This window comes from Tursiops truncatus, chromosome 15, assembly GCF_011762595.2.
Source record: "Tursiops truncatus isolate mTurTru1 chromosome 15, mTurTru1.mat.Y, whole genome shotgun sequence".
Classification (NCBI taxonomy): domain Eukaryota; kingdom Metazoa; phylum Chordata; class Mammalia; order Artiodactyla; family Delphinidae; genus Tursiops; species Tursiops truncatus.
In genome coordinates this window covers 51,998,430-52,023,191 of record NC_047048.1, presented here as the reverse complement: position 1 = coordinate 52,023,191, position 24,762 = coordinate 51,998,430, and the positions used below count along the sequence as shown (strand labels likewise).

The 24,762-nt window shown below is 41.9% G+C and overlaps 1 protein-coding gene across 8 annotated transcripts in view; it reads left to right on the top strand.

Annotated features, from left to right (window-relative positions):
- The first annotated feature begins 8,676 nt into the window (after window positions 1-8,676).
- PLCB1 (phospholipase C beta 1) overlaps window positions 8,677-24,762 on the top strand; it is a 680,890-nt gene continuing 664,804 nt past the window's right edge. Inside the window, exon 1 of one of the 8 annotated variants that reach the window (XR_012326222.1) lies at window positions 8,677-9,182. Coding sequence is in view for 7 of the 8 variants with exons in the window: in XM_073792678.1 (XP_073648779.1) it covers window positions 9,084-9,182 (99 nt within the window). In the remaining variant the exon portion in view is untranslated. The remainder of the gene's footprint in view (window positions 9,183-24,762) is intronic. The other 7 variants (XM_073792678.1, XM_073792680.1, XM_073792684.1 and 4 more) reach the window with 7 other exon arrangements.

Sequence of the window (24,762 nt, the reverse complement as noted above, 5' to 3'; positions counted from 1 at the left end):
ATTTGAATAATTATAAATTATACACCAAACATTATTTTATGGGGAATGTGATTTTGCAAGATGATTTCCTTAGATTTTTCTTTATTGTAGGTTTTGCTGTTGTCAGGCTCTTTTTGTTGCTAGGGTTGTTATGGGCCAAAATTTATATTCACTTATATTCACCTAGTTCAGACAGTTGCCTGTCTTCATGTATAAAACATATTTTGCTTCCAATCTGCTATATTATGTGGGCTTACTTCTTTATAGTTTATTAGTAGAATTAACTGGACCTACACATTCCATGCCATAGAGAAATAAAGAAATAGGACACTTTATGAGGCAATAAATGCTCAGTTACTTTAAAGGAAAGGTTCAAGAAGTCTTGAACTTTTTTCTTCCTATAGAACAGGGGTTTGCAGACTATAGTCTATGGACCAAATCCAGCCTGCCACCTCTGTTTGTAAATAAAGTTTTATTGGAACACGGACACACTCAATGTGTGTGTGTCTATACTGTCTATAGCTAATTTCAGTCTACAGTGGTGGAGTTGAGTAGTGATAGAGATCATGTGGCCTGCAGAGCCTAAAATATTTACTCTCTGACCTTAAAAGTTTGCCTATTCATTCTGCCATACAGTTAAAGAGTATATTCTTTCTAATAAATTAATTTGAATAGATAACAGGAGACAACATTATTATCTTCACTCAGACTAGAATTAGAATGTAGGGTGATGCAAATCTTACATTGTTTCCTCCTTTGGAAGGTGCAGTGGCAACAACATAGCTCAAATAACAGTATATGTATTCTGTTTGGTGGAGAGGTTCTCTCCATTGTCTATATGCAACTTAATTTTTCTTTTTTAACCAATCCCCAAAACAAAAGTGACTACTTGTTATTAGGGTATTTTCATTTTTTCCTCTGTAGTCAAGAAAAGGGTGTTTTGCATCTTCATATTTATGACCTGAAATTTTTTACTACAGTTTTAAGTAAACCATTTTCCAAGTTATTTTTCTTTTCAGATTTGTAACATAATCACTGCCATCTGTTGCTTGCCTTGGCTGTTCTCTGCTCCTTGTACATATTTGTATATGGGAATCTGATATTTAATATGTACCAGTGGAGGTAACCTATATTGGGGAGATGCATACATGTTTATAAAATATCTGTATTTACCCAATAAATATATGTACAACTTGATTCAATTTTTAAAATCTGTCTTAAACTGCTAACCTGGTACTATTTTTGTGAATGCAAAATCCCAGCTCAAGATTATTCTTTATCTATATGATTCAGTTTGGCATTACAAAGCTGGGTCAACAAAGATGTGGGGTTACTTATTTATTTCCATCTTTAAAATCAGAAGGAAACTGGAATATATGTCTTTCCTTTTAGTCATGCTATTTAGTTAGATAAAGATTGAAATCGTCCAAACCCTTATTCTGTCAATTCTCTAGCATATTATAATGTCAGCATTAAAGTAAAAGATGGTATTCAAGTGAGAAAAGCACAAGTTCACAGTCTCTGTAAATCATCATAGATTGACATACATGGCAACATCTATCTCTAATTATGTAGCTGCTACTGTAACATTGGGGCCTATTTTTAATAAAATGCAACACTATGCCAGCTCCCTCATTACTTAACCTCACAAATACTTTAAAGTACAATTATTTTCCATGAAAACCAGTGTTTCTACCCTGATCCTGAATTGGTGGAATGACTGAAAACCAGCAATTTCTTCAGGAACAGAAACCCCGGGGAAATACATGAAAAAACAAAAGGCATTTTTCATAACCTGCTGGCACAGAGCACTGAAAGACATTTAGAGAACTGAAGTGGAACAAAACAATAGCATCAGAAGCCACAAGAGTGTTCTGTGTTTGCTTTAGTATCAGTTAGGGCTGTTTGTGGCTTCATGGGCTAAAACCCCCCCAAACTGTAGGGATTTAAACGAGATAGAAACCTTTTTCTGATTTAAAATCTAGGTGATCCAGGATGATGTGATTGTTGGGAGACCCAAGAACTTCTATCTACCTGCTCTACCCACCTCACTTCTGACTTCCATTCTCAAGGTCACCTCAGGGCTGAAAGTTCAGCCCTCAAGTGGGCATTCCATGGAGCAAGAAGTGGGAATGAGGGCAGGTGAACAAAGCACACTGTCGTCCCAAATTAGATTGGAGTCTGTTGGAGGAGGTCATTGAGCGGGTGTGATATGTTGTCCCGTGAGCTTGATCTGGGCAATTGGAGGCTCCTCACCTATCCCCTGTCCCTGAAATGTACCTTCTGCCCAATAATTCACAGTGGGAGCCGTTGTCAAGGATGCATCCTTGAGAGAGCATGAATTGTTGAGACCATCTGGATGGGATACGTGACTGAACCACGTTAAGTATAAACTTTAAGATTCTGGTGGGCCGGTGCCCGATATAAGCCTGTTATGTAAATTCCCTTGATTTTAACCTGTCATCTACCAGTCTAGAGTGTCTGCTTCTTTCTTTGGTCTCTTCCTGCCCTCTGTGTACCTGCAGTAGTTTCGAATTCCCCCCCAGGGAACTTTTGAGGTTTCAAACCAACAGAATCCTACTGCCACTGGCCTCCAGAAGAATGGATACTGGGTAGGCAACCAGACTCTCTCTAACAGGGACTCCCTGATGAGCATCTTTCCCCACTGCTTTTGTATGTCTTACATAATAATTTGATTGGTTATAACAAAAAAGTTTGCTCTTAGATCCCTAAGGTGGGGCGACTATAGAGAAATGACAGCATGCCAGAAAAGAGAAGTCCTGATTGGAAACAAAGTCATGTTCTTGTTTGTTAAAGCCCAAGAAAATGTGAAAAGATGGTTATCCATATTTTATAGATGTTAGTGTACCAGTAAATGGTGACTGAAGTCTTTGCATAAGAAGAGGTTCAAAATTGGGGAATTTAAGTTCAGTTTAATTAGGAGGGGAATTATTATCTGAAACTAGTCAATAGGCCAAAAGATTTTTTAAAAGTGTGAATGCATTCATATGTTCAAAAGCTCAAAAATAATAATAAATTTCCTTTAAATTCTGGTGAGATATCACTAGAGACCCAAAGGTTGGTGGTTATATTTGAAGTGAGAGAGGATTGGGGGGTGCTGATATTTATTTTTATAGAATAGAGAAGACAGAATGACTCATGTAGATTATATATACTGACAGAGTGTTGCATCACTCTGTCAGAGGGTCTGGAGATGGCAGGACAGAAGCAGGGTGAGGTGGAGAGGTCTTTCCTAGATGCTTCTTGTCCTGAGGCATTGTTTCCATGGGCCACACTCCCTAACACTTGCATTTTCTGTGAAATCGGATTCTTAGAGCATCTCTCCTTAGACATTTTTGGATCTGTGCTTCCAAATTCTTTTTTTTCCAAAATGGTGTTTAAGGTGATCAGACAGATTTCAATAAAAGCTTTTACTTTAAATGAAGGATAAAACAGAGCTTAAATGAATATCGGGTCATTTTTCTTCTTTTTTAAGAAGAAAAAAAACCCCACAATTTTTGTAACATAACTAAAGCAATCTGAAAGCTTTTTTCTTTTGTGTGATAGAATTTAGAGAAAATGCATTGTGCTGTTAAGAAAGGGTTCAAAGGAGAGCCTCTGGGGAGGGAAAGCATAGCTTTTTTTCCCATGCATCAGTGATAATTTTAAGTTGTCTTCTTTTGAGTCCCCGCCTGTCCCAGGGTTTTACTTGATAATAGAACTCACTGAGTCAGAACTTGGCAATTTCATCACGAGGCCTGTTCTTATTTACCATCTAAGATGTATAAATCTTATCTCTTACATTGATGTGAAATGTAATAATGGTAATAATGTTGCTAATGACATTTACTTCTTGGCTTGAATACTCTCAAAGTATAGTTCTTGTTCACAGAATTATACTGTGCAGGTGATCACGTGACCTTCACCCTGCAGTCCCTTCAGGTACCCAGGCTAACAGAAGCTCTGCTTTCTTCAATGTGCGGTCCTCAAGGTCACCATAGGGACCATCTTCATTCCAGACAGTCAGGGAGGGAAAGGGTATGGAGTAGCACAGATGGAGGGTTTTATGTACCAAAGACTATTTAATGTAACCCAGATGTGGTTATTATAAAGCTGGTTCTAGGTGGTTTTTCCTCCCTATCTCTCTGTTATTTCCAAAAAGATAGAGTTAGAGGAACCCTGATGCTTAGATGCAATTAGAACACATTTATTGGTAATGGAAAAGAACTTTTGAATTCTAGAAGGTTAGAGATGAAAATGGATATGATTAAAGTTTATAGAATCAATGCAGGCAGAAAGAAGTTGACTAAATCACAGACCACAGAATTAGGATGCTGCCTTTGAATACTGTTCATAAAAAGTTATTCTAGGGCACATAAAGGCAATATAGTACAATTTTAGAATAATTATAAGTGCATTAACTACTATTGATTAGCACTATGTGACAGAGACTTGCATACATGATTTCATTTGATCTTCACAATAACTCTTCAAGAAAGTGTAGTGTGCTGATTAAACGTGTCTGCTCTAGGGCCAAGCTGCCTGGGATTTAATTCTGGTTCTTCCACTTACTAGCTGGAAAATCCTGTACAAGTATTTAACCCTTCCCTGACTCAGTTTTCTCTACTATGAAATGGAGATGATAATGATAACCCGGTTCATGGGGTTAATGTGAGGATTAATGAATTAAAAGTGTAAAACGCTTATAGCTTTCATCATCATTATTATTTACCCATTAGTATATAAGGCTTCTGTATTTCAGAAGGAGGAAGATACTTTCCCAATGTCACAAAGCTAGTCATTGGTAGAGCTGGCTCTTAGAAAGTATGTCTGTTCAAATCAAAACACCCTTCCTTCACACTGTGGCAGGCCTCAAGTGAGTGATGAACTGCTAAGAGACAGGGCTACATACCACAGTTTTCTAGAGGAAATGGGAATATTTACATTATATTGCAGTTAAAAGTAGGGAAAAACTACTCAGATCTGAGTTGTAAGTTCTAGAGGTGCCTAGCATGGTGGTTGAGAGTTAAGTTCTCAAATCAGAGATCCTAGGTGTCAAACCTGGTTCCAAGTTGGGTAACCTTAAGCAGGTTAATTCACCTCTCCAAGTCTTAATTTTATAATCAATAAAACTGGGGATAATAATATGGTCCACCAGATCAGCTAAGACTAATAGTAAGGCTTAAGCAATAAACACACTTATTGCCTCACTTATCAGGAAGTCTAGAGACTTGCAAAGGGCTAACAATCTCATGAAGGACTAAGTAAGGCTCTTTGCATGTTTCTAGTTGGCCATCCTCTTTACAGGGTAACAGAGAGAGAGAGACAGAGAGGGAGAGACAAAGTCAGAGAGAGACAGAGAAAGGAGCAGGCCCTACCTCCCTTAATCCATTGGGCAGATTTGGGTCTCCTAATGACCTCCTAAGCCCATCAGAGAGAAGGAGAATGTGATTTCTATAATTGCTTTAGACCAATAGACCAATAGCAGTTCATTTCCTGGGAAGAGGGAGGAGCCACCTTTCCTAAGCACATTGCCAGCTGAACCAAATCAGGGTTTGCTTAACAAGGAAAAGGTGGTGGGAGGGTGCTGTTGAACAGTAAGTGTTATGTTATGGAGTATCTGGGAAGTGCTTAGCCTAGTGTTCTGGACTATAGTTAATTCTCAGTAATGGTTAGCTTTGCCAACTCCCTGAGGCTGACATTCCCGAGGGCAATTCTGTGCTCTCACATAAAACAGACCTTTTTATTGTTTTAAAAACAGAACAGAGCACTGAACTTGATGGATCACAGGCCTGGCTCACACAATTTTGGATGTTCTTACCAGTCCCTTTGCATGGCAAAAATCCCCACACGTTAAAACTCCTTCTGCCTTGTATCTTAACCAGAGGTGTGGAAAATGAGGGAGTTGAACCAAGCTGCCTCAAGCCTCATCTTACATGTTGAAGGGGGTTATCGCACAGCTCTCCTGGCTCAAACTGCATCCTTCTGCTGGCAGAAGGAGTTCCCACAGTCCATGCTTGTCTTGAAGACAAACACTGTTCAGAATTCTACAGCTTTATTCTCCTTACATTCACAGCAACAAGCAACAGCTGGGAAGGATCAAGAATACTAGATGAGTGACTCAACCAGCTACTTCCCACAATAATTGTGCATAATAAATGATCCCCCAGTCCCTGGCCAGATCGGTGGATCCAACAATGAGCATATATTGTCATGCTCATAAGTCTGCCGGTTGTCTGGGTTCTGACAGATCTCAGATGGGTTCTGTTGGATTTGCCTCTAGGCTGCAGATCGGGCCTACATCTTCCGCTTATGGCTCTCTGAGACGTGTTTGTCTCACGGTAATAACCAGAAACCCCAGAAGGCACGTATATTTCCCACCCATCCTCACAAGTATATTTCAAGCCTTTTCTTAGGTCACATCTTCTAACATCTCATTAGCCAATATCAATGGGGTGAATAAATACACAGGTCACCATAAGGTCACATGGCAAAGTGTGTGGATACAGAGAAGGACAAGGAACAGAGAGAGATGATGCAATCAGCCGCCACGAAGAGTCTCATTCTACCTTCTCATTTAGCCTAGAGCCCATTTCTAATCTTCCAAACTCGTCTTCTAGAGGGCACATCTCTGGTCTATCTTGCCTTCCTACATCATTCTGCTGTTAAGCCTATTTGGCCAATAATCTTTTCAGTACAAAACTGAGGGTGGTGGAGAAATAAAAGAGAGAAGAGAAAAGAACTAGTCTGGTAGGATGAATTATAAGCACAATTGAGAAGGGCAGGAATGCTGGAAGTAGAGTTGTGTTGCTGTTTTCAAGAGAAGCAGTGTGAAAATGTGATGGTGCTCTCTGCACTTAGCAAGCCAAGGCCACTGGATAGAGAGTCTTTGGACAATATACTCAGGTTTTAGTTTAGGGACATGTGATCAAAATGAAACAAGTCAGTCTTTAAAGAGATTCTTTGTGGCAAGTGGCTTCCAAGGACCAGGTAAGGCCCCCCAAAAAGAGCCGGAGTCTGGGGTCATGTTCACCAGGTTATCCTTGGTGATTATCATAGTGCCCAGCATACAGCTGCTAATGAACACATATGTTTTGAATGCATTGAAATATTTAACAGCAAATTTCCCCATCAGATTTTGGGTAATATTTTGACCGAGTTTATAAACATTGGGCCTTGGAAGCCTCTGGGGCAGAGGAAAAAAGACAAACACTTAAGAGAAAAGAATGTTTCTCTCTTTCTTTGTTCATATTCTGTTTCTTTTTTAAAATCAACTTTATTGAGGTACAATTTACTTACAATAAAACATACTCATTTTAGGTATACAGTTCTATAATTTTGACAACTGTGTACACACATGATATGGAACATTTTCGTCTCTCTCAAAAGTTCCCTGGTTCACCTTCCCTGTCAATCCCTGCCACTCCTGGCCACAGGCGACCACTGATCTGCTTTCTGTCAACATAGACTGGTTTACCTGCTGTAGAATTCCTGAGATGGAATCAAACAGTATGTAGTCTATTGTGTTCAGCTTCTTTCACTAAGGCTTAGCATCTGTGTGATTTATCTGTGTGGTTGTATGCCCATTACTTTTTTATTGCTGAATAGTGTTCCACTGTTTGGCATACCACATTTTGTTTATCCATTTACCTGTTGATGGACATTTGTGGTTTCCAGTTTTGGGATATGATGAAGAAAGCTATGAGCATTACTGAACAAGTCTGTGAGAACATATGTTTTCATTTCTCTTGGGTAAATACCTAGAAGTAGAAGTTCTGGGTTTTATGATAAGTAAATGTTTAACTTCATAAAAAACTGTTTTTCCAAGTGGCTTTACCATTTTATACTCTCCAGCAGTGGATGAAATTTCCAGTTGCTCCTCATTTTCTCAACACTGGCATTATCGGTCTTTTAAACTTGATCTATTCTGGTGGGGCTATCTCTTTCTTTGTTTTAAAAGAAATGAGAAATGTTTGTTGAATGAGTACAAACATCCTTACACCTATGTTCCTAAATGAGCAAGTTTCTATCAGTTAGACACCTCTCTCTCTCTCCTCTGTTTCTGTCTGATACACGCGCGCGCGCGCGCGCGCGCGCACACACACACACACACACACACACACACACACACGCAGGAGCCTTCTGTCATCGTGGGAAATAAAAGCATTGTTTCTCTTAGAATGGGCTTGCTTTCTCAGAAACACAACTTAATCGTAGAATGCCCAGGCTTCAAGACCAGCGCGCTGCAAATTCTCAGGGCTGGCAAGGTTCCCCAAAGAGCTCTCACTCCATGCCTCTCAAATGTTCTCTTCTCTACTAATAAATAATAATTGTCTTTTCAAAAAGCTGGTTTGTGGTTAGCGCTGGAGAGCTCCAGCTAGAGGGGAAAGCAGTGGGTCGCTTCTCCGCTCCCTCCGACGGCTCTCTTTTCCCACCCCGTTTGGACCCAAGGACATTTCCAGGCTCGGGCTCACGTTCCCCATCAAACCCCCAGGAACGCCTGGCTCCTGTACACCCCAGCACCCCGCCACCGGGGCACGAGGCATGCTCAGAGGCGCGGCGGCGCAGGCGTTGGCTGCAGTGGAGCCCGGGAGCCGGAAGGTGCCGCTGCGTCCCCGCTTCCCGGCGCCTGACCCAGTGCGCAAAGTTGGGCTGGAAGCCGCCGAGGGAAGGAGGGACTGAGCGAGCGCTGGTGGCGGGGAAGGGGGGCGGGAGGAGGAGGGAGAAGGGGAAGGAGCAGGGCGGGGGGGCGCCGAGCGTGTGTCATTCGCGCTCTCCCTCCATGTCTAGAGGATGTGCTGAATGGTACGCCAGGAGGCGACGGCGGCCGAGGAGCAGTATCCGGCGGCGGCTGGCAGCCCTGCTTGGCGGCTCTTTGCCCTCCGAGGCTCCGCATCCACCGCGGGCGCCCGACCCCGCGTGCCGCCCGATCATGGCCGGGCGCCTCGCCCCCGCGCACCCCGCCTGCTGAGCCGCGCCGGAGGAGGTGCGGAGGCCGGCGCGGGAGCAGAGGCGAGCGCCTCTGGAGCCGGGAAAGGAGCCCGCGCCCTGCGCCCCGTCCCTGCCGCGCTCGCCCGGGCTGCCCGGAGCCCCGATGAGCCCTGATGGCCGGGGCTCAGCCCGGAGTACACGCTCTGCAACTCAAGCCCGTGTGCGTGTCCGACAGCCTCAAGAAGGGCACCAAATTCGTCAAGTGGGATGATGTAAGTCGGGGCGGTTGGCGGGGGTGCCGGCGGGGCGCGGGGCAGGCGCGGGCCTCTCGTGGGGGTGGGGCGAGGGGTGCGTTATGCAATGGGCGCACCCGGGCGGGCGCGGGGGCTTCGGAGCGCTCAGGTCGCCGCCGCCCGGGCGGGTGGCCGACAGCGGCGGCTGGGCTCCCGCTCTTGGGTCCTTGGGTTCAGTAGTTGACGTCCTGGCTGGGTCTGGTCAGCGCCCCCTGAGGTCTGAAATCTTTTGGGCCAGTGGAGCCGAAGGGGCCGGCGTTGCCAGTGACGGGTCCTGAGAGTTTGGAAAGTGGGGAGGGTGAAGTTGGGACCCGCAGGAAAGCGCTGCGGTGTGAACAAGTCGCGCCCCTCTCCGCGCGCCGACGCACCCCCTGTTACCTCCTTTGGTCCCTTTCGAGAAGGAACTGCCCGGGAGTCCGAAACTGTTGAATGGTTGCTCAGCGTCTTAGCGCTTTTCTGGGCGCCCACGCGGCAGAGGCAGAGGACACAGCGGTCCAGCCGACAGGTGGTCGGTGATGCCAAACTTTAGCGCCCGGCTCCGCAGAGAAGGGCCCTGAGAAAGGCTGGGGAGGACACACCAGGGGAGGGCTGAAGAGCAGAAGAGGGTAACTGAGGGGTCGATGAGGGCTCGGTGGGCCTGCAGGCCAAACAGGAGGGCAAGTTTCTGAGAACTGAGCTGGCTGGAGTCTTCAGTTCGAAATAGACTACAGAATAGAATACAAGACATTACCTCAATTTACCTTCATCTTATGCCAGGAGGGGCTGGGCTAAGTCCAGTACTTTACAGGAACCCTGGACCCTAGGACTTCAAGTGAATCCCCCCCGCCACCCCCACCCCCCCTCGCCACCCCCACCCCTCCTTGCGCATTGCCTTCAGACACTTTAATAATCTTGCTGAATACATGGGGATCTTCGGATATTAGTTTATCAATTTTATGGCCTAGATATCATTCAACAGGTTTGACAAGAACAACCCATGGGAATAAACCTGAGCTGCTGGATCTAAGGAAATTTGGGTCCAAATGACTAAGACATCTCTTAAACAGGAGGAATTATAGGAGAATGAGGCATTCTTCTTGCTGAAAAGATTTTCCACCTAATAAATTATAGCCTGTTATTCTCCAGGGTATTTTTCTTTAATCTTCTTAAGCCATTTTCCAGTGTCTGAAAACAATTTAAATATTCCAGGTAGAGAATCCAGTTACTTAGCTGAGCAGGTCTGTGTCTATATTTTATCCATTTGGAAGTGCAAACAGGACTTGGAGGCTGATCCCACAGCTTCCTTGAAAGCTCATACCACTTATTAAATGCTGTAGACATTCTTTTACTATGGACTTTACACTTTTCTCCTTCTGACCTAGTCTAATGACCGGATGCTTTGTAAATGGATTATTCCAGAATCTAAACAATAAGTTCAGACACAGATGAAATGCTTTGTCTGTCTCAAGGAAAAACAAAGAAAATGCAGTTCAACAACAAGTAAAGCAGTCTTGCCCATCTTGAGATCCTCAGATAGAAAGATAATATGATGATGGGTTTACTGAGAAAGAGAATGAAGAGCAGAAGGAAGAGAGAGCGAGCGAGCGAGCGAGAGAGAAGGAGACTATGCAGAATAAGAAGGGTATTCCAGGATAAGCTCTGGATTTATTCACAGAGATGATTTGAAACTGCATTTTAAATAATTCTCCAGATGAACCGGTTTGCAAGGCAGAAACAGAGACACAGATGTAGAGAGCAAACGTATGGACACCAAGGGGGGAAAGTGGCGGGGGGTGGTGGTGGTGGGATGAATTGGGAGATTTGGATTGACATATATACACTAATATGTATAAAATAGATAACTAATATAAATAATAATGAATAAAATAAAATTTAAAAAGTGAAGAAAAAATAATTCTCTAGAATGTCTTGTTTGGAAGAAAATATGAGTGTCACTTTGAAAATGAAGTTCTTCTGTGGAAACACTTTTTGATACATCCAGGTAGATGACTTTTGTTATGTGCATTTATGTCACATATATTTCTTCCTCACCTACTAATGCCAGGCCCTGGATTAGAGCCTGATGTGATGAAGAAATCAGCAAACCCCCTGCTGTTACCGACCTTACATACTAGGTGGAGGAGCCAGAAAATTATCAAGAACACCGAAGATATAGAGATTGTGAGGGCTGCAGGGAGAGTGATGGAGAGGCTGCTAGTCAAACGCCACCTGCAGAAGGTGAGAAGGGCTCCCTCTGAGCATTGAACAGTGAGTTTCTGGGGCAGTCCGGTAGGAAGGATATGGGCACTAAGGAGAGGGCCAGGGGAATCTCAGATCTTTCATAGGGGAGAAACCAGACTGCACCTAGGAGTCAGGTTATGTGGAATGCAATGGACTATCCTGTAAGTTCCTTGGTTGGCCTTCTTGGTCTCCATGGTGATCTGTGGAGTAAGAGGGACCCAGACCTTCTTTGGATGGTTTTTTCCTCCCCAGGTGTCACCCTTCTACTCTTCCCCGTTCATATTTGTCCTTCTAGTGTCAAGCCAGTTTAGGTTATCTGGCTAATTATATTGCATATTAGTGAGACTGTGTGTTGAAGACACAGAGAGCTAGATCTTGAGTCCAAAGGCCTGGGTGTACCTGCTGATTCTTTTACCAGTCAGCTGTGTGACTTTAGCTTAATCACTTAACCTCTGTGAATCTTTGCTGCCTCTTGCTCAGACTGTGAGAATGCTGCATTTCCTACCTATTTCATCTAAAAGTTGGCAGTAGCTGATAGGTAAAGCAGCCCTTCTCACACTTGAGCGTGCATCAGAAACATCTGGGGGGATTGGTAAGGTTCAGACTGCTGGGGCCCACCCTCAGTTTCTGATTCAGAAGGTCTGAGATGGAGCCTGGGAATTTGCCTTTCTCATAGGGTCTTGGGTAGCACTGATGCTGCTGGTTGGGGAACCACACTTTGAAACCACTGAGATAAGGTTTGTGAAAAAAACTTGGAAAGTATGGTAGAGAGCACAATCTTGCTGGCCTGTGTACATTTTCACTGGTTTGTAAGTTTAATTTTATCTATGTGTTTGTATTTTGAGAAATTCTTCCAATTATTACCTTTCTACCTACGTAGGAGGTAGAAAAAACTCGGTGACATAATCGTGGACAATCTTTTTAGGTCTTCTGGGATATTTAGGAAGTGTCTCTGATGCCCAGGCTGACTTAACTCACATTCATGCATTTCTTTTGAATTTCTTAGAGGCAATGAAACATTTTCAGCATTTTCATCTGCTTCTAGTGGGAGTGTTAGACAAGGAAAGGAAGGAGAGAAGCTTCTTGAGAGGCTGTCTAGTCTGACTTCCTGCCTCTGAGCAGGGGAGGCTGCTGTGTTTTTCCTTTTCGCTCTGACTTTGGGAAATACCTGCTGCCCACACCCCCGCCCCAAGGGTGTGCCCCATCTGCTAGTGAGGAAAAGTAAATGCTGGAAATAATTTAAAATATCTAAAATATCTGATCTCACTTAAAAATTGTAAACCCTCTTCTCTGATCTTTAAGCCGAAGGATGGGAAAACTCAAAACAGATTTTCAATAGCCCATTAGAAAGCATAATGGTACCTTTGAAAATGATGAGTTTGGGGCTATTTAGAATTGTGTAGAGATTCTGTCTTGTTCTTTGAGTGGCTAAAGCACCATAATCACCAGTCCTGTTGTCCTGGCCATCATGTAGAATGGGGGATGTCACCCAGAGGGCGCAGTGTCCTGCATAGTCTGTTGGCTACCTACCAATGTCATGGTGAGGCTGTGGATGCTCTAAGGGTGGTAGCCAAAAGCTTTGACATTGGCGTTAACCAATCACAACAGACAGCAGGCGGGCAGTGGAGCTGGAGTGGAGTCCTGGAGACATCCTGTTCCACCAGGGCCAGGCATGAACCATGCTTTTGCCTGATCCTGGGAAGGTCTGCACGTCCCCAGTGTCTGTGGGAGCATGTGGAAATATTTCCATTTTTGAACAACTAGTAATGGTGTATAGGTATACACTGTCTGAACATCAAGGCCAACCCTTGTCCTCCGGAACTTGGCCAACAGATAAAGGACTGACCTATGGTGGCTATGTGTTTCACCAGTGATATGAAAGGATGCACCTTGCTTTTATTGTGCGTTTGTATTTTTGCTTTCATTTTGCATTTGTATACGATCAGTCTCTGGTAGTAGGAGGTGGGTGTACAGGACTGGGGTGTTTGAGAGTGAGCTAACTTTCTCCATCTCAGCTAGGGAGCTTGGGAGATTGTGAGCCTGGCCTCTCTCGTTTCTCTGTGTTGGACAAGATGTGGAGGGAAAGACGAAGGTTTCCCAAACCCTGATTTGCCTCAAACTCCTCATTTTCAAATGTACCATTATGCTTTCTAATGGGCTGTTGAGAATCTGTTTTCTGAGTTTGCCCATCCTTCCTCTTAAAGATCTGTGTCTTTGTTCTACAACCTCTGGGGCATGGAGGGCTTCTCATTTGATTGTTTTCTTTTTCTCCACTCTCACCCTCCAAATTCAGAGCTCACTGTGGGTGAATTGCTTAATGCATCTCAACCTGTTTCCTCATGTGTAATGTAAGGATTGTAGTATCTCCTACTGCACAGAACCACTGTTACCATTAAAGGAGCGAAGGCACATGCATTGCTCTGTGTGGCGCCTGACATACAACACTCAATAAAATAAGTTGTTAAAAGTGATGGTCCCCCAATAATTAGAGGGCCATGAACTTTATCAAGGTGGTCAGTTTGTGTTGGATGACTCTTTTATTCTATAGGTGGGAAGATCCGGACCTTCCTTCCATTCCCTTTAAAGTGTGTTTTGATTTTCATATTTTATGATTTGAAAGGGAAAAAAAGTTTTTTTACCCTTTTAAAAAATATAGATATTTCAGAGAAAATGAATCTATGTAAAAAATGCAGGACTCTTTCTCTTTAAAGGAAGTCAGTTTCCAAAGCATCCAAAAGTTTTACTTCTACTTAAAAACCTTAGAGTACACACAACACACACACACACACACACACACACACACACACACACACACAGAGAGAGTAAGTGCACAGGTATGATGCCCAGAAGGAAGAGGAAACAGTTAAAAAAAAACTTTTGTAATTTAGCAAGAAAAAATTATATATAGATAGATATATGTAAGTCTCACATCATACATCATGTCTCAGAAGCATAATCTTACATTCAAAGGTCATAATTGCTAGACTGGCTAAGTTGTTTGAGAAGAAGGCTGAGGAAGCTTGGAGGTTTGGATATGCTGAGCGCCCTGTGGATTTGAACAAGTAACTCCCTCACCCCTCTCCACCACTCTGCCCTCCCCACCAAAAAACCCACAGCTAAAACAGGTAATAATAATAAAAAATCATGTTAGTATATTGCACATTTCCCAGAATCCTACACAAAAGCTCAGTTAGAACTTTTGCATTATGTAGAATCTGTAGTTGCGGTTTCCAAAATGATGACAAGGTGACACTGACAAGATTAATGAGGGAGCAGAGGAGAAGGGTTTACAAGGTGGGCAGTCAGCAGCGTTCACTTTGGACAGGTTATAGGGGAAAGAGGGAAGAAACAGCCCTGGTTGGTAGGTGGTGGATCCAAACGCAGCCCCCAGAAGGGCTGGCAGGTGCCCTCTAAAATACTACTTAAATATGTCCAGATGTGTCTCTTTTTCATGTCCAAAGAGCTTTTGTGAATTTCTTATCGACAGTGATTACTGTAATCTAAGTGTAAGAATATCACTTTTCCAAAGTAAGTCAATAAAGTTATTTTAAGCTTTTGATCAGAGTGTAACGTTCATGAAGTAAAACACGCAAATCTCGTGTCCAGCTGGGTCAGTTTTCACAAAATGAACACTCACGTGATCCGCACCAGATGGAGAAACAGCATCGCCCGCCCACCAAGCCCCTGAATGCTCCCTTCTGGCCCCGACACCCGCTCTCCTGACTTGCAGCTCCGTAGGTTGGTTTTGCCTGTCTTGGATCTAAGAAAGCTATTTTCTTCTTATTTTCAATGAAAACAAAAGCCTAAAGCATTTTTATTATTGCTTTAGGACCCTCTTCAACAGTAACAAAAATGACTTATCCTGGGTTTAGATGGACCTTGATTAGGTCCTTATCTAGCCTAAGGTAAGGCCTGGGAAGTGAAGCAGGTGTAGTAAATGCCCCAAACGAGAAAGCAGTTGAACAAAACGGTAATAATTGAGCAAGGAAATGTAGTGCCTACAGGCTGTTATTGGCATAGCAGAGCAGACTAGTAGAGTGCTGTTTCTGGAATATAATTTTCTGTAGTAGTTTTTCTCTCGCATCTTGCCTGACTTTGATATTCCCACCTATGGTGCAGTAGGATAATTTACTCTGGCTATTAGCATATCTCTAATCCTTCCCAGGAAAGTTTAGCATATCAGTAAATAGCTTCAAATGATATTTACGTGCAATGACTGTTTAAATGGGACAGGAACATTTTGCTTTTTTACATTGAACTTGTTAAACTGTAGTTAAATGTTTCTTTATCAGGATTGTTTCACAGTATCATGAACAAGGAGTGCCGGCAGAAAATGGAATGAGATTGATTGTGAATTGTCGACTAATGCTGTGGGTCTTCACTTAAATAACAAATATTTTGTAACTGAAGACCTTAGTTTTCCTGTTACTGGAGCTAATGTGAGGTTCAAGCAGCCTTTTCAGACTGTATCATAAATTCCATCTGCCCAGAAAGATTTCATAATGCTCCCCTTCCCCCATCTATTCCATGTCCCATCCCACAGTCAGTGCCAGTGCCCCTGTATATCAGTAAGGAAAGGAACTAGGACATATTTCTGAGATTTACTTGAGATTTTAAAGAAGCTATCGATTTCTGTTAAAAACTAAATGAAATAGCATATAAAGAAGGCTAGATTCTTGAAGAGGTCTTTGGCTTCCCCTTTGATCTCTTTGTGCTCTGATATTTGATTTTATTATTTTCTTCATATGTTAATTTTCAACTTGGGGAAATTTTTATTTTAAGTTTATTCTGAAAAAAATGCTTAGGTATATGCTTAGATATAATTGATGTTGACGAAATCTGTATACATTTATCAAGAAACTAAATTATTGTCAGTGAAGAAACATTATTCTATAAAATAAGAAAACATATTTAGTGTTAAAAGAGAATTAAAAGCATCCTACATATGGTTTTCATTTCAAGGACTTTTTTAGTTCACAGTACTTGCTCACTGTTTTGTTTCTTTTCATCACAATGAAGTTTTATGAACAAGTTTAAGGAAAATGAATTAGTTAACAAAGCACTTTTACCTGAACTAGTCATTGTGGATCTTAATATATAACATTGATACATAGGAGATTAAGAAGTTATTTTGCTGTTAAAAAATCAAACTTTCATTGGAACTTGTTTATGAAGTGGGTAAGGGAAAGTTAATTTGATTCATTTTATAGGAGAGGCCGTATAAGCTGAAAAAGGAAGACCCCAGAGCAAGTCAGCAAGTGGTCCCGTAGATTAAAAAAAAATGAAGGATACTGACAGGGATGCTTTCTCAGGTTTGCTGTTTGGTTGAATCTCACTTAGTCTCCATCCTCAGCGTCTAATATTCTGGCTGTAAATTCATTCCACCAGTATGAGATGCACTTATATGATATGTGAAGGAGGCCACTTCTCTGCATTCTTTGGTTCGTCTCTACAGATGTGTGGGATGTTGAAGGACGAAGTATGATCTTCTTTAGTCGTTCTTCTGTGTTTGGTTATAAAGAGGCAGTGGCGACAGTGGCTGCTCCCTGTCTCAGATTACTCTTCCTTTGTCTTCAGCTAAGCTGGCGTGTGTTTGACCCTAGCAGTTCCTCGTTGATTTCTCTCTCACCTTTCTGAATGTGGTGGAGGCAACAGCTGTTCTCAAGGGTCAGTGTATCATGTTCTGGGGTCATTCACAGAGGCTCAACCTGAAGCCTATGTCTCCAGCCCTTCTAGTGATACTGTCAAGTACCTGTAATTAAACTCCTTTATGTTCAAAGTTTCCAGAGAGGTTTTTGTTTTCTTCATTAACCCCTACCCAATACGGCCTTTTATGGTTCTAGGATTCCATGAATTTCAGTTTTAATGTGCAATAACCACCCACACATCCTATGTAATTTTCTCCTTCAATATTACAGTTGAGTAAAATGGAGTTTTGCTATAATGCTGCCTCTCAAGTTCAATACTGAGAGTGAGTCCTAATAACAGGCCCTGATATTTATAAACTACTCTTATTTATTTACAGTCATGCCCCTTCAGTCTTCAAGACCACCTCGAGTGGTAGGAAAAGGCCAGATGTTATTATTCCCATCTTACATAGAAGCACACTGGGGCTTGTGTGTGGTGAGTTGCCCAAGGCACACAACTAGAGCCAAAGTCAGGTTTAAAGCTAGGTCTTCTGGTTAAATTCAGGACCTTTTCCAGTCTACCATGATATCCCCAAACAGTGGTAACAAAAGGCTTTTAATCGAATCCAAATGATTACCAGTTGAAAGAGATTCATTGACTTTTCCAAAGAATCCCCCTGATTTTAGGATTTGTACAAATGAGGCTTAGAACCCTACAAATGCCTTCCTCTTTGCGAGTGTCTTCAAAAACAGCTATTTTTATGATATGTATACAAAGCCCATTTTTGTTCCACAATGTAGGATGTAGGAACATAGGAAAACTTAATTTCTGCTTTGAGGCACAAAGACCAGGGCACAGTCTAGTCTACAAATGTTCAACATCAGTCAGTCACTGTAAAACATGCTCACGGAAAGATAGTCAGGAATGGTGTTAAAACAAGGGTCATTTTTTTCATTATCTAATAAGTGGCACTTTTGTATCTGGCAAGACTCATTACATGTGCTTTTCCATCTTTTTCTCTTCCAAACATACTTGCAAATGTTGTCTTTTGCTGGATGCCCATTAAGACTGGTCCCATGGCTTCCTATGGGAAATCTTCAATGTTGGAAGATGAAAGATAAAGTGGGCATGAAGGAAGTGTAGAGGATGCCACTTGCACCCAAACGTGAGGCAGAATGGCTTGGAATTCAAGGTGCTGTCAATTGAGAGCCCAGATGTAGATTGCCAGTGCAGGAGGGTGCATGGAAGGAGGTGGTTATGCCTCATCTATACAACAACTGGACCAGGGCTCCTCAAAGACTGTAGCTTTGTGTTATTTATCTTCTTCCCTAGGGCAAAGCATAGGCCTGGCACTGAGTTGGTGCTCAGGGAATCTTTGTGGAATGAAGGAATGATCTGGTGTGTTTCTGGGTCACAGTGGGTTCATGGGAAGGGGGAGTGTGCAGTCATGAGGGAGGGTGGTCATGCTCCCAAGACACCTGCATGACACACTGTGTGTGGCATTGGTTAGAAAGCCCTGCCCTCCATCCTTCCATTCCATCTGACATCTCCCAGAGTCTGAGGGACCCTGTGACCTTCTTAACTTTGGTTTCTCCATGTGAGCTCAAGAAGCAAACTATTTATTGTCAATACAGAGCTGATTGCTGTCATTAGCACGGATTTCCCGTAAGTGCTAAATATGGCTTAAGGTTGAGTGTGTAATCAATTGTGATTCGATATTGGTTGAAAATTGTGATGCTTAATGTATTTACATCTCTTATTCTGAATGTTACAAGTGGCTTCTGTTTTCTGGAAAAGATACACATATACCGAGATTTTGCAAGGAAAATTGCCCTTAAAGAAATTCAGAAGTGTTGGGAATGACAGAGCAAAAGACTGACGGGTGTGAAAACATCCTCTCTATCTGGATAATGATTCACAAGGAGAAAAATGGATACGTGAGCTTTATTGCCAAAATGAGAAAAATATTAAAGACATATAGTTTAAAAAATATTATTTATAATAAAAATTCTGCCTACACTATTTCTTCTGTATAGAGGGAATGGAAGTTACTGGGACAATATCATTGACATCCTCCCTTCCCCGCTTCTATTTCAATATACTTGGGCAACCTCTATGGTCCCACCTTCCCTCCTGTCCCTGGGAAAGCTCTATGTCCTGGAGCCCATGCCTCCTGGTTTGTTTGGATTCTGGATTCATAATTATCCTCCCCTTTGACAGCATCTGTGAAAGATTCCCTTATGTTGAGGCTCTTCTAAGAACATAGAAATATGCTTTTTAGTCATACAAATGCCAACATAGAATCCAGCACAATGTCGCCCACCCCACCTTCCTCCTACAGTTACTGCCCTCTTTTCCTCATCCTTCCCTCCACAAGGAACATGCAGCTTCTACCCACCTTCTCCTCTCCTAACATCCCACTCACTCCTTCTCTGCCCTCCAAAACCTTATTCTGCCTTTGCCATTGCTTTGAAATTTCTCTTGCCACAGCTTCTGGCAACGTGTTGGGTGCCAGCCCAATTGATATTTTTCAGAATCTACCTTGATTCTTTTTCTGCAGTTTCCTTCCATCTACCCATTCAGTGTTCATACTTTAAATTTGTATTGATGCCTCTTATAAGCTGGACATTTTGCTAGTGTTGTGGATTTACAATGGTAAATGATTTGGTTCCTGCCCTCATGGAGTTGGTGCTCTGCTGGGGGAGATAGATGCTCAACAAAGAGAGGTAAATGATGTTACTATAATTGTGACAAGTACTACGGAAAAAAGTACAAGTGAGTATAAGAAGTTTGGAAGGTTTTCATGGAGAAGTTCTGTTTAAGGAAAGACCTGAGTTATAAGTAGGACTTAAGCCAACATGAGGATGGGGAGTGTATTAGGTCAAACGTACAGGACATGTGGGCATCCCAAGGAGGGAAGGCATATGGGACTTTGAAGGACAGGGAAGAATAAGCAAATGGGGCACTTGGTGGCTCAGATAATGAGGTGGGATGGCAAGGGGTGCATATATGCTACTTAGGCCACTGAAAAATTTTATCATGAAGTCAGTAGAAAGCCATTAAAGCTGTGTTTCTGAACCTCAGTACTATGGACATTTGGGGCCAGACAATTCTTTGTTATGGGGTTTGGCCGGCGCATTGCAGAATGTTTAGCAGCATCCCTGACTATCTACTAGATTCCAGTAACAAAATCCCCAGTGTAACAACCAAAATTGTTTCTGGACATTGCCAACATTTCCCTGGGGTGAAAAACTGACCCTGGTCCAGAACCACTGATTAAAATGTAAACCACTGATTTAAATCTTAACTGATTTTAAAAAGTACTGGGCCCCTGTGTGCGCACGCATGCGCACACACACACGGCCAGTAGGGACATGAAAAGATGTTCAACAACATTAGTCATTAGTCATCAGGGAAATGTATATTAAAACCACAGCCCACCAGACCTCTAGCCTCCTGAAATGATTGGTTTACTCATCTGATGCCCCCACTAAACATTGAGCACCTTGTATGATGGGGGATCTGGACTTTCATTTGAATCCCTAGTATAGGCCTGCAGTATCTTGCATGGTGTTTGAAGGAGCATGCTTCCAACTTTTTGCTGTATTTTGTTAAAAGAGATTTGTATACCTGTCAGTAAAAGGCAACTTTTTAATGGTACTTCTCTCCACTGTTTTGCATCCTCCACCCTGGACCTTCTTCCCTCCTCTGCTTTCCTTTCCTCGGGGAAATTTCAGACTGGACAGGCCCTGGGAAGAAAATCCTCTTCCATGCTGATGCACATAGAACATTTACTTCACTGATCTTAATCTCACAATCCATCATCCAAGACTGCCTTTAGTGTGTGTGTGTGTGTGTGTGTGTGTGTGTGTGTGTGTGTGTATGTATGTGTGTGTGTTTCATAGTCAGGGCTGCATCACTGACGTTTGTTGGGCATCACATCTGATTTTCTGTGACACTTGGAATTTTTTTTCCTTACATAGCTGTTTGTGTATGTGTTTGCCGTCTTTGGCTCTGCTGCTTTCTGAGGCAAGTCTTGGGCAATCCCTGTGGAGCATGGCTGGTTTTTTTCCCTTGTTGACTCTGTAACATTGATTAGTTGAGAAGTGCACATCTCTAGCCATGTGTGTTTTCTGTTTAACAACATGAGGACACGAAATCACTGTGGAGTCAGAATTGTGGTCAATCTAGGCCAGTAGACTTTCTGACAGTGGCACCAACGTGTGGGCTGTGGGTCTGTGGGTCTGTGAGCCGGTCCTCGACATTAGCCTTAATGGGTTATAGCTTGTATCAGTTTTATAGGGTGTCCATAACAAAGTAGCACAGACTGAGAGTCTTAAACAACAAAAATGTGTTTTCTCACAGTTTTGGAGGCCGCAGGTCTGAGATCAAGGTGTTAGTGGAGTTGGTTCCTTCTGAAGACCCTGATCTGTTCCAGGCCTCTCTCCATAGCTTGTAGGTGGCTGGCCTCCCTGTGTTGTCACATCATCTTCCTTCTGTATGTGTCTGTGTCCAGATTTTTTCTTTTTATAAGGACACCAATCCTATTGAATTAAGGCCCACCCTTAATGACCTCCTTTTAATTTAATCGCCTATGTAAAGATTGTTAACCATATAGGGTTGCAGTTTGAAGCACTGGGTGGGACTTGAACATACGGATTTTGGGGTGGGGCACAATTTAGCTCATTACTAACCTGAACCCGGTAAAGTAGAACTCAGAGGGCAGCAACGTATTGGCTCTATTCAAATACTTGAAGAATTGACACTTAGAGAAGCAACTAGATTTATTTTGTATAATTGGGTTGGCTGAAAAGTTCATTTGGAAAAACCCAAATGAACATTTTGGCCAACCCAATAATTAGGTGTTAAAACTAAATGGTAGCTGCATATATGGAAAAAAATCCCCAAATTTTCTAGCTGGCATTATCTGACCAAGTTTGCTTTGTGAAAAAGATTTCCCTGTTAAGGAGAAAACTTATTTTCTTATGAAGATTTAGAGCTCCACTGCCCAGTAGAAATATAAAATGAGCCACACTGGAAATTTAAAATTTTTTAGTAGCCACATTAATAAAGTAAAAAAAAAAAAAAAAAAAACAGGTGGAATTAATTTTTTTTTTTTTTGCGATACGTGGGCCTCTCACTGTTGTGGCCTCTCCCGTTGCGGAGCACAGGCTCCGGACGCGCAGGCTCAGCGGCCATGGCTCACGGGCCCAGCCGCTCCGCGGCACGTGGGATCTTCCCGGACCAGGGCACGAACCCGTGTTCCCGGCATCGGCAGGCGGACTCTCAACCACTGCAACACCAGGGAAGCCCCTGGAATTAATTTTAACAATATAGTTTGTTTAACCCGATATATTTATTTACATATGTAATTAATATAAACAATTATTCATGAACTACTTTACATTCTTGTTTTCATTGTCAGTCTTTCAAATCTTATAGCACATCTTAGCCAACTCGCCACATTTCAAGCGCTCCGTGGTCTCGGGTGAGCCCATATTCAGCAGTGCAGGGGGACAGCGTTGCCATCTCAGTTGGGGCCAGATCATCTCCAAACAAATGAAAAATGGTTCTTGAGGGACAAAAAGTCTTCTTATTCTTTACTTTTTATTTTATATAAAGCACAGAATACATACAGCATGTAAATAGATATACAGAATATCTGTGATATTAACATTTCATGGAAGATGATTAGGAAAACAAATGTCGAAAAAAGCCCTAATTTAGCAGATCAGTAATGAAACTGTTGAGTGACCTTGGTGTAGAGTCTGCCCTTGAGGCTTAATTCAGTGCTTCCCTTACTAGCTTAGCTAGGTTTCCTTGGACCTAGTTATTTAAGCTAAGCCTTAGTCTATTTATATGTAAAATCGGAATAAGTGTCTACCTCTTAAAATATTATAAATATCAAAGGAGAAATTCCATTTCGAGTTCATATTGCAGTGATTGGCTCAGACCAAACATTTAGGATGTGTCTATTATTATTTGGTCAGGGAGTTCTGTAAAGAATATTCTGGTATTGGGAGGGAGTTTGGACTGTTTTGTCATTTCCTCCCAGTTTCTTTAGGACATTTTGTTTATTTATTTATTATTAAAGTATAGTTGCCTTATTATTATTAGTTTTGGGTGTACAGCATATTGATTCAATATTTTTATAGGTTATACTCCAGGGTATATAATTTGTTTTATAGTGATTCATTTATTTTCACATTTCATCTTTTTTTTGAGATGTAATTATCATATAACATTGCATTAGTATATGTTATTGATTTATATCAGCACATTGATGCACAAATCATAATAAAGAAGTTATAGGACTTTGTAATTTTAATATTGATTGCAGTGACTCTTTTTCTTACTGAAATATCTCTCATTCTTTTGGATGTTGAGGTTTTAAAAAGTCCCTTTACTTTGTTCCTTGACTGTCCTTTATTTAACCTAAAATCTTTTTGGAGATTCATGTAAATTGTAGAACAGCAGCTTCTTATATCATTATATTAGTCTTCATTTTTGATAAGATGGGATGAGAGTAAAATGGTTTCTGTCAACGAAAGAGGGGTAAATAGAGATTTACTGTACATTATCCACAATCACTAACTTAAAACAGGTATGTTTATTAGTGTTCTTCTTTTCAAGGTAGATGTTTATTGGAAAAAATACCTTATAACTTTAAATAAGCAAATTAAAGTTGAATTCCTAGTTAGAAGCCATGTACTTAGAAGACACAGGGATGTCTACATTTCAAGCTCACTGGTGCTCCTGGGCATTTACATCATTGTATTCCTGATTCAAAGCCTCACCCATTGTAGGCCTGTGTCAGTGGATCTGAGTCTGGTTCCTGGACCAGTAGCAGCAGCATCACTGAAAATTAAGTAGAAATGCAGATTCTCAGACTCTATTCCAGATCTCCTAAGTGAGAAGCTCCAGAGAAAGGGCTCAGTAGTCTGCATTTTAACCAGTACTCCTTGTAAATCTGATGCACCCAAAAGTTTGAAAACCACCTTCTTATGGAATACACATCTTACGGATATTGATGGAGGGAGAAAGAATAAAACATAGACCATCTGAGAGTTACCTCCATTATTCTGCAGTAAAATGCTGCAGTTGCCTTGGAAATGAAGGATGGCTGTATATTTCAAACTTCAAACTACAGCATATATTCTGACAATTAAGAATACTTGAGATGTGGGTTGAGCAGGGGGAGAATATTGGCACTTGCAGCTATGTGAGAGGTGTGAAAAAAGGAGGTGGAGTTGAAAATGGATATTCATGTATTTCTGGGTCAAACCCTGCCTTGCATGGCAAGAATGCCAAGTTCCAGCTGATCTTGGAATGTCAAAGGTGATTATGGAGGAAGCAGGCAGGGAGCCGCGATAAATGATCATTTAGTAGAGGAACTGTGGCCAGAGAGTGGGTCAAGAAAATACTGAACAAAGGAGCTTTAATTTTGAAGGAGGAAAAGGAATAAGCTAGAAAAAGCAGTATCCGAAACAACGAGGCAGCCTAACACAATGTTCCAACATATAAATTTGAGCTGTTTTGCTCTGCTAACTTTAAATATTTTATTGTCTGGGATCCTTGCAGTGAATTGTCACTAAGATTTTGATTAGAATCTTATCAGATACTCTTGTCAGACACTCTGATTAGAAAAGGAACTGATGTGAAAATGGTAAGTTACACCTACAGGTTAATTCCAAATTTACCTGGAAATTGG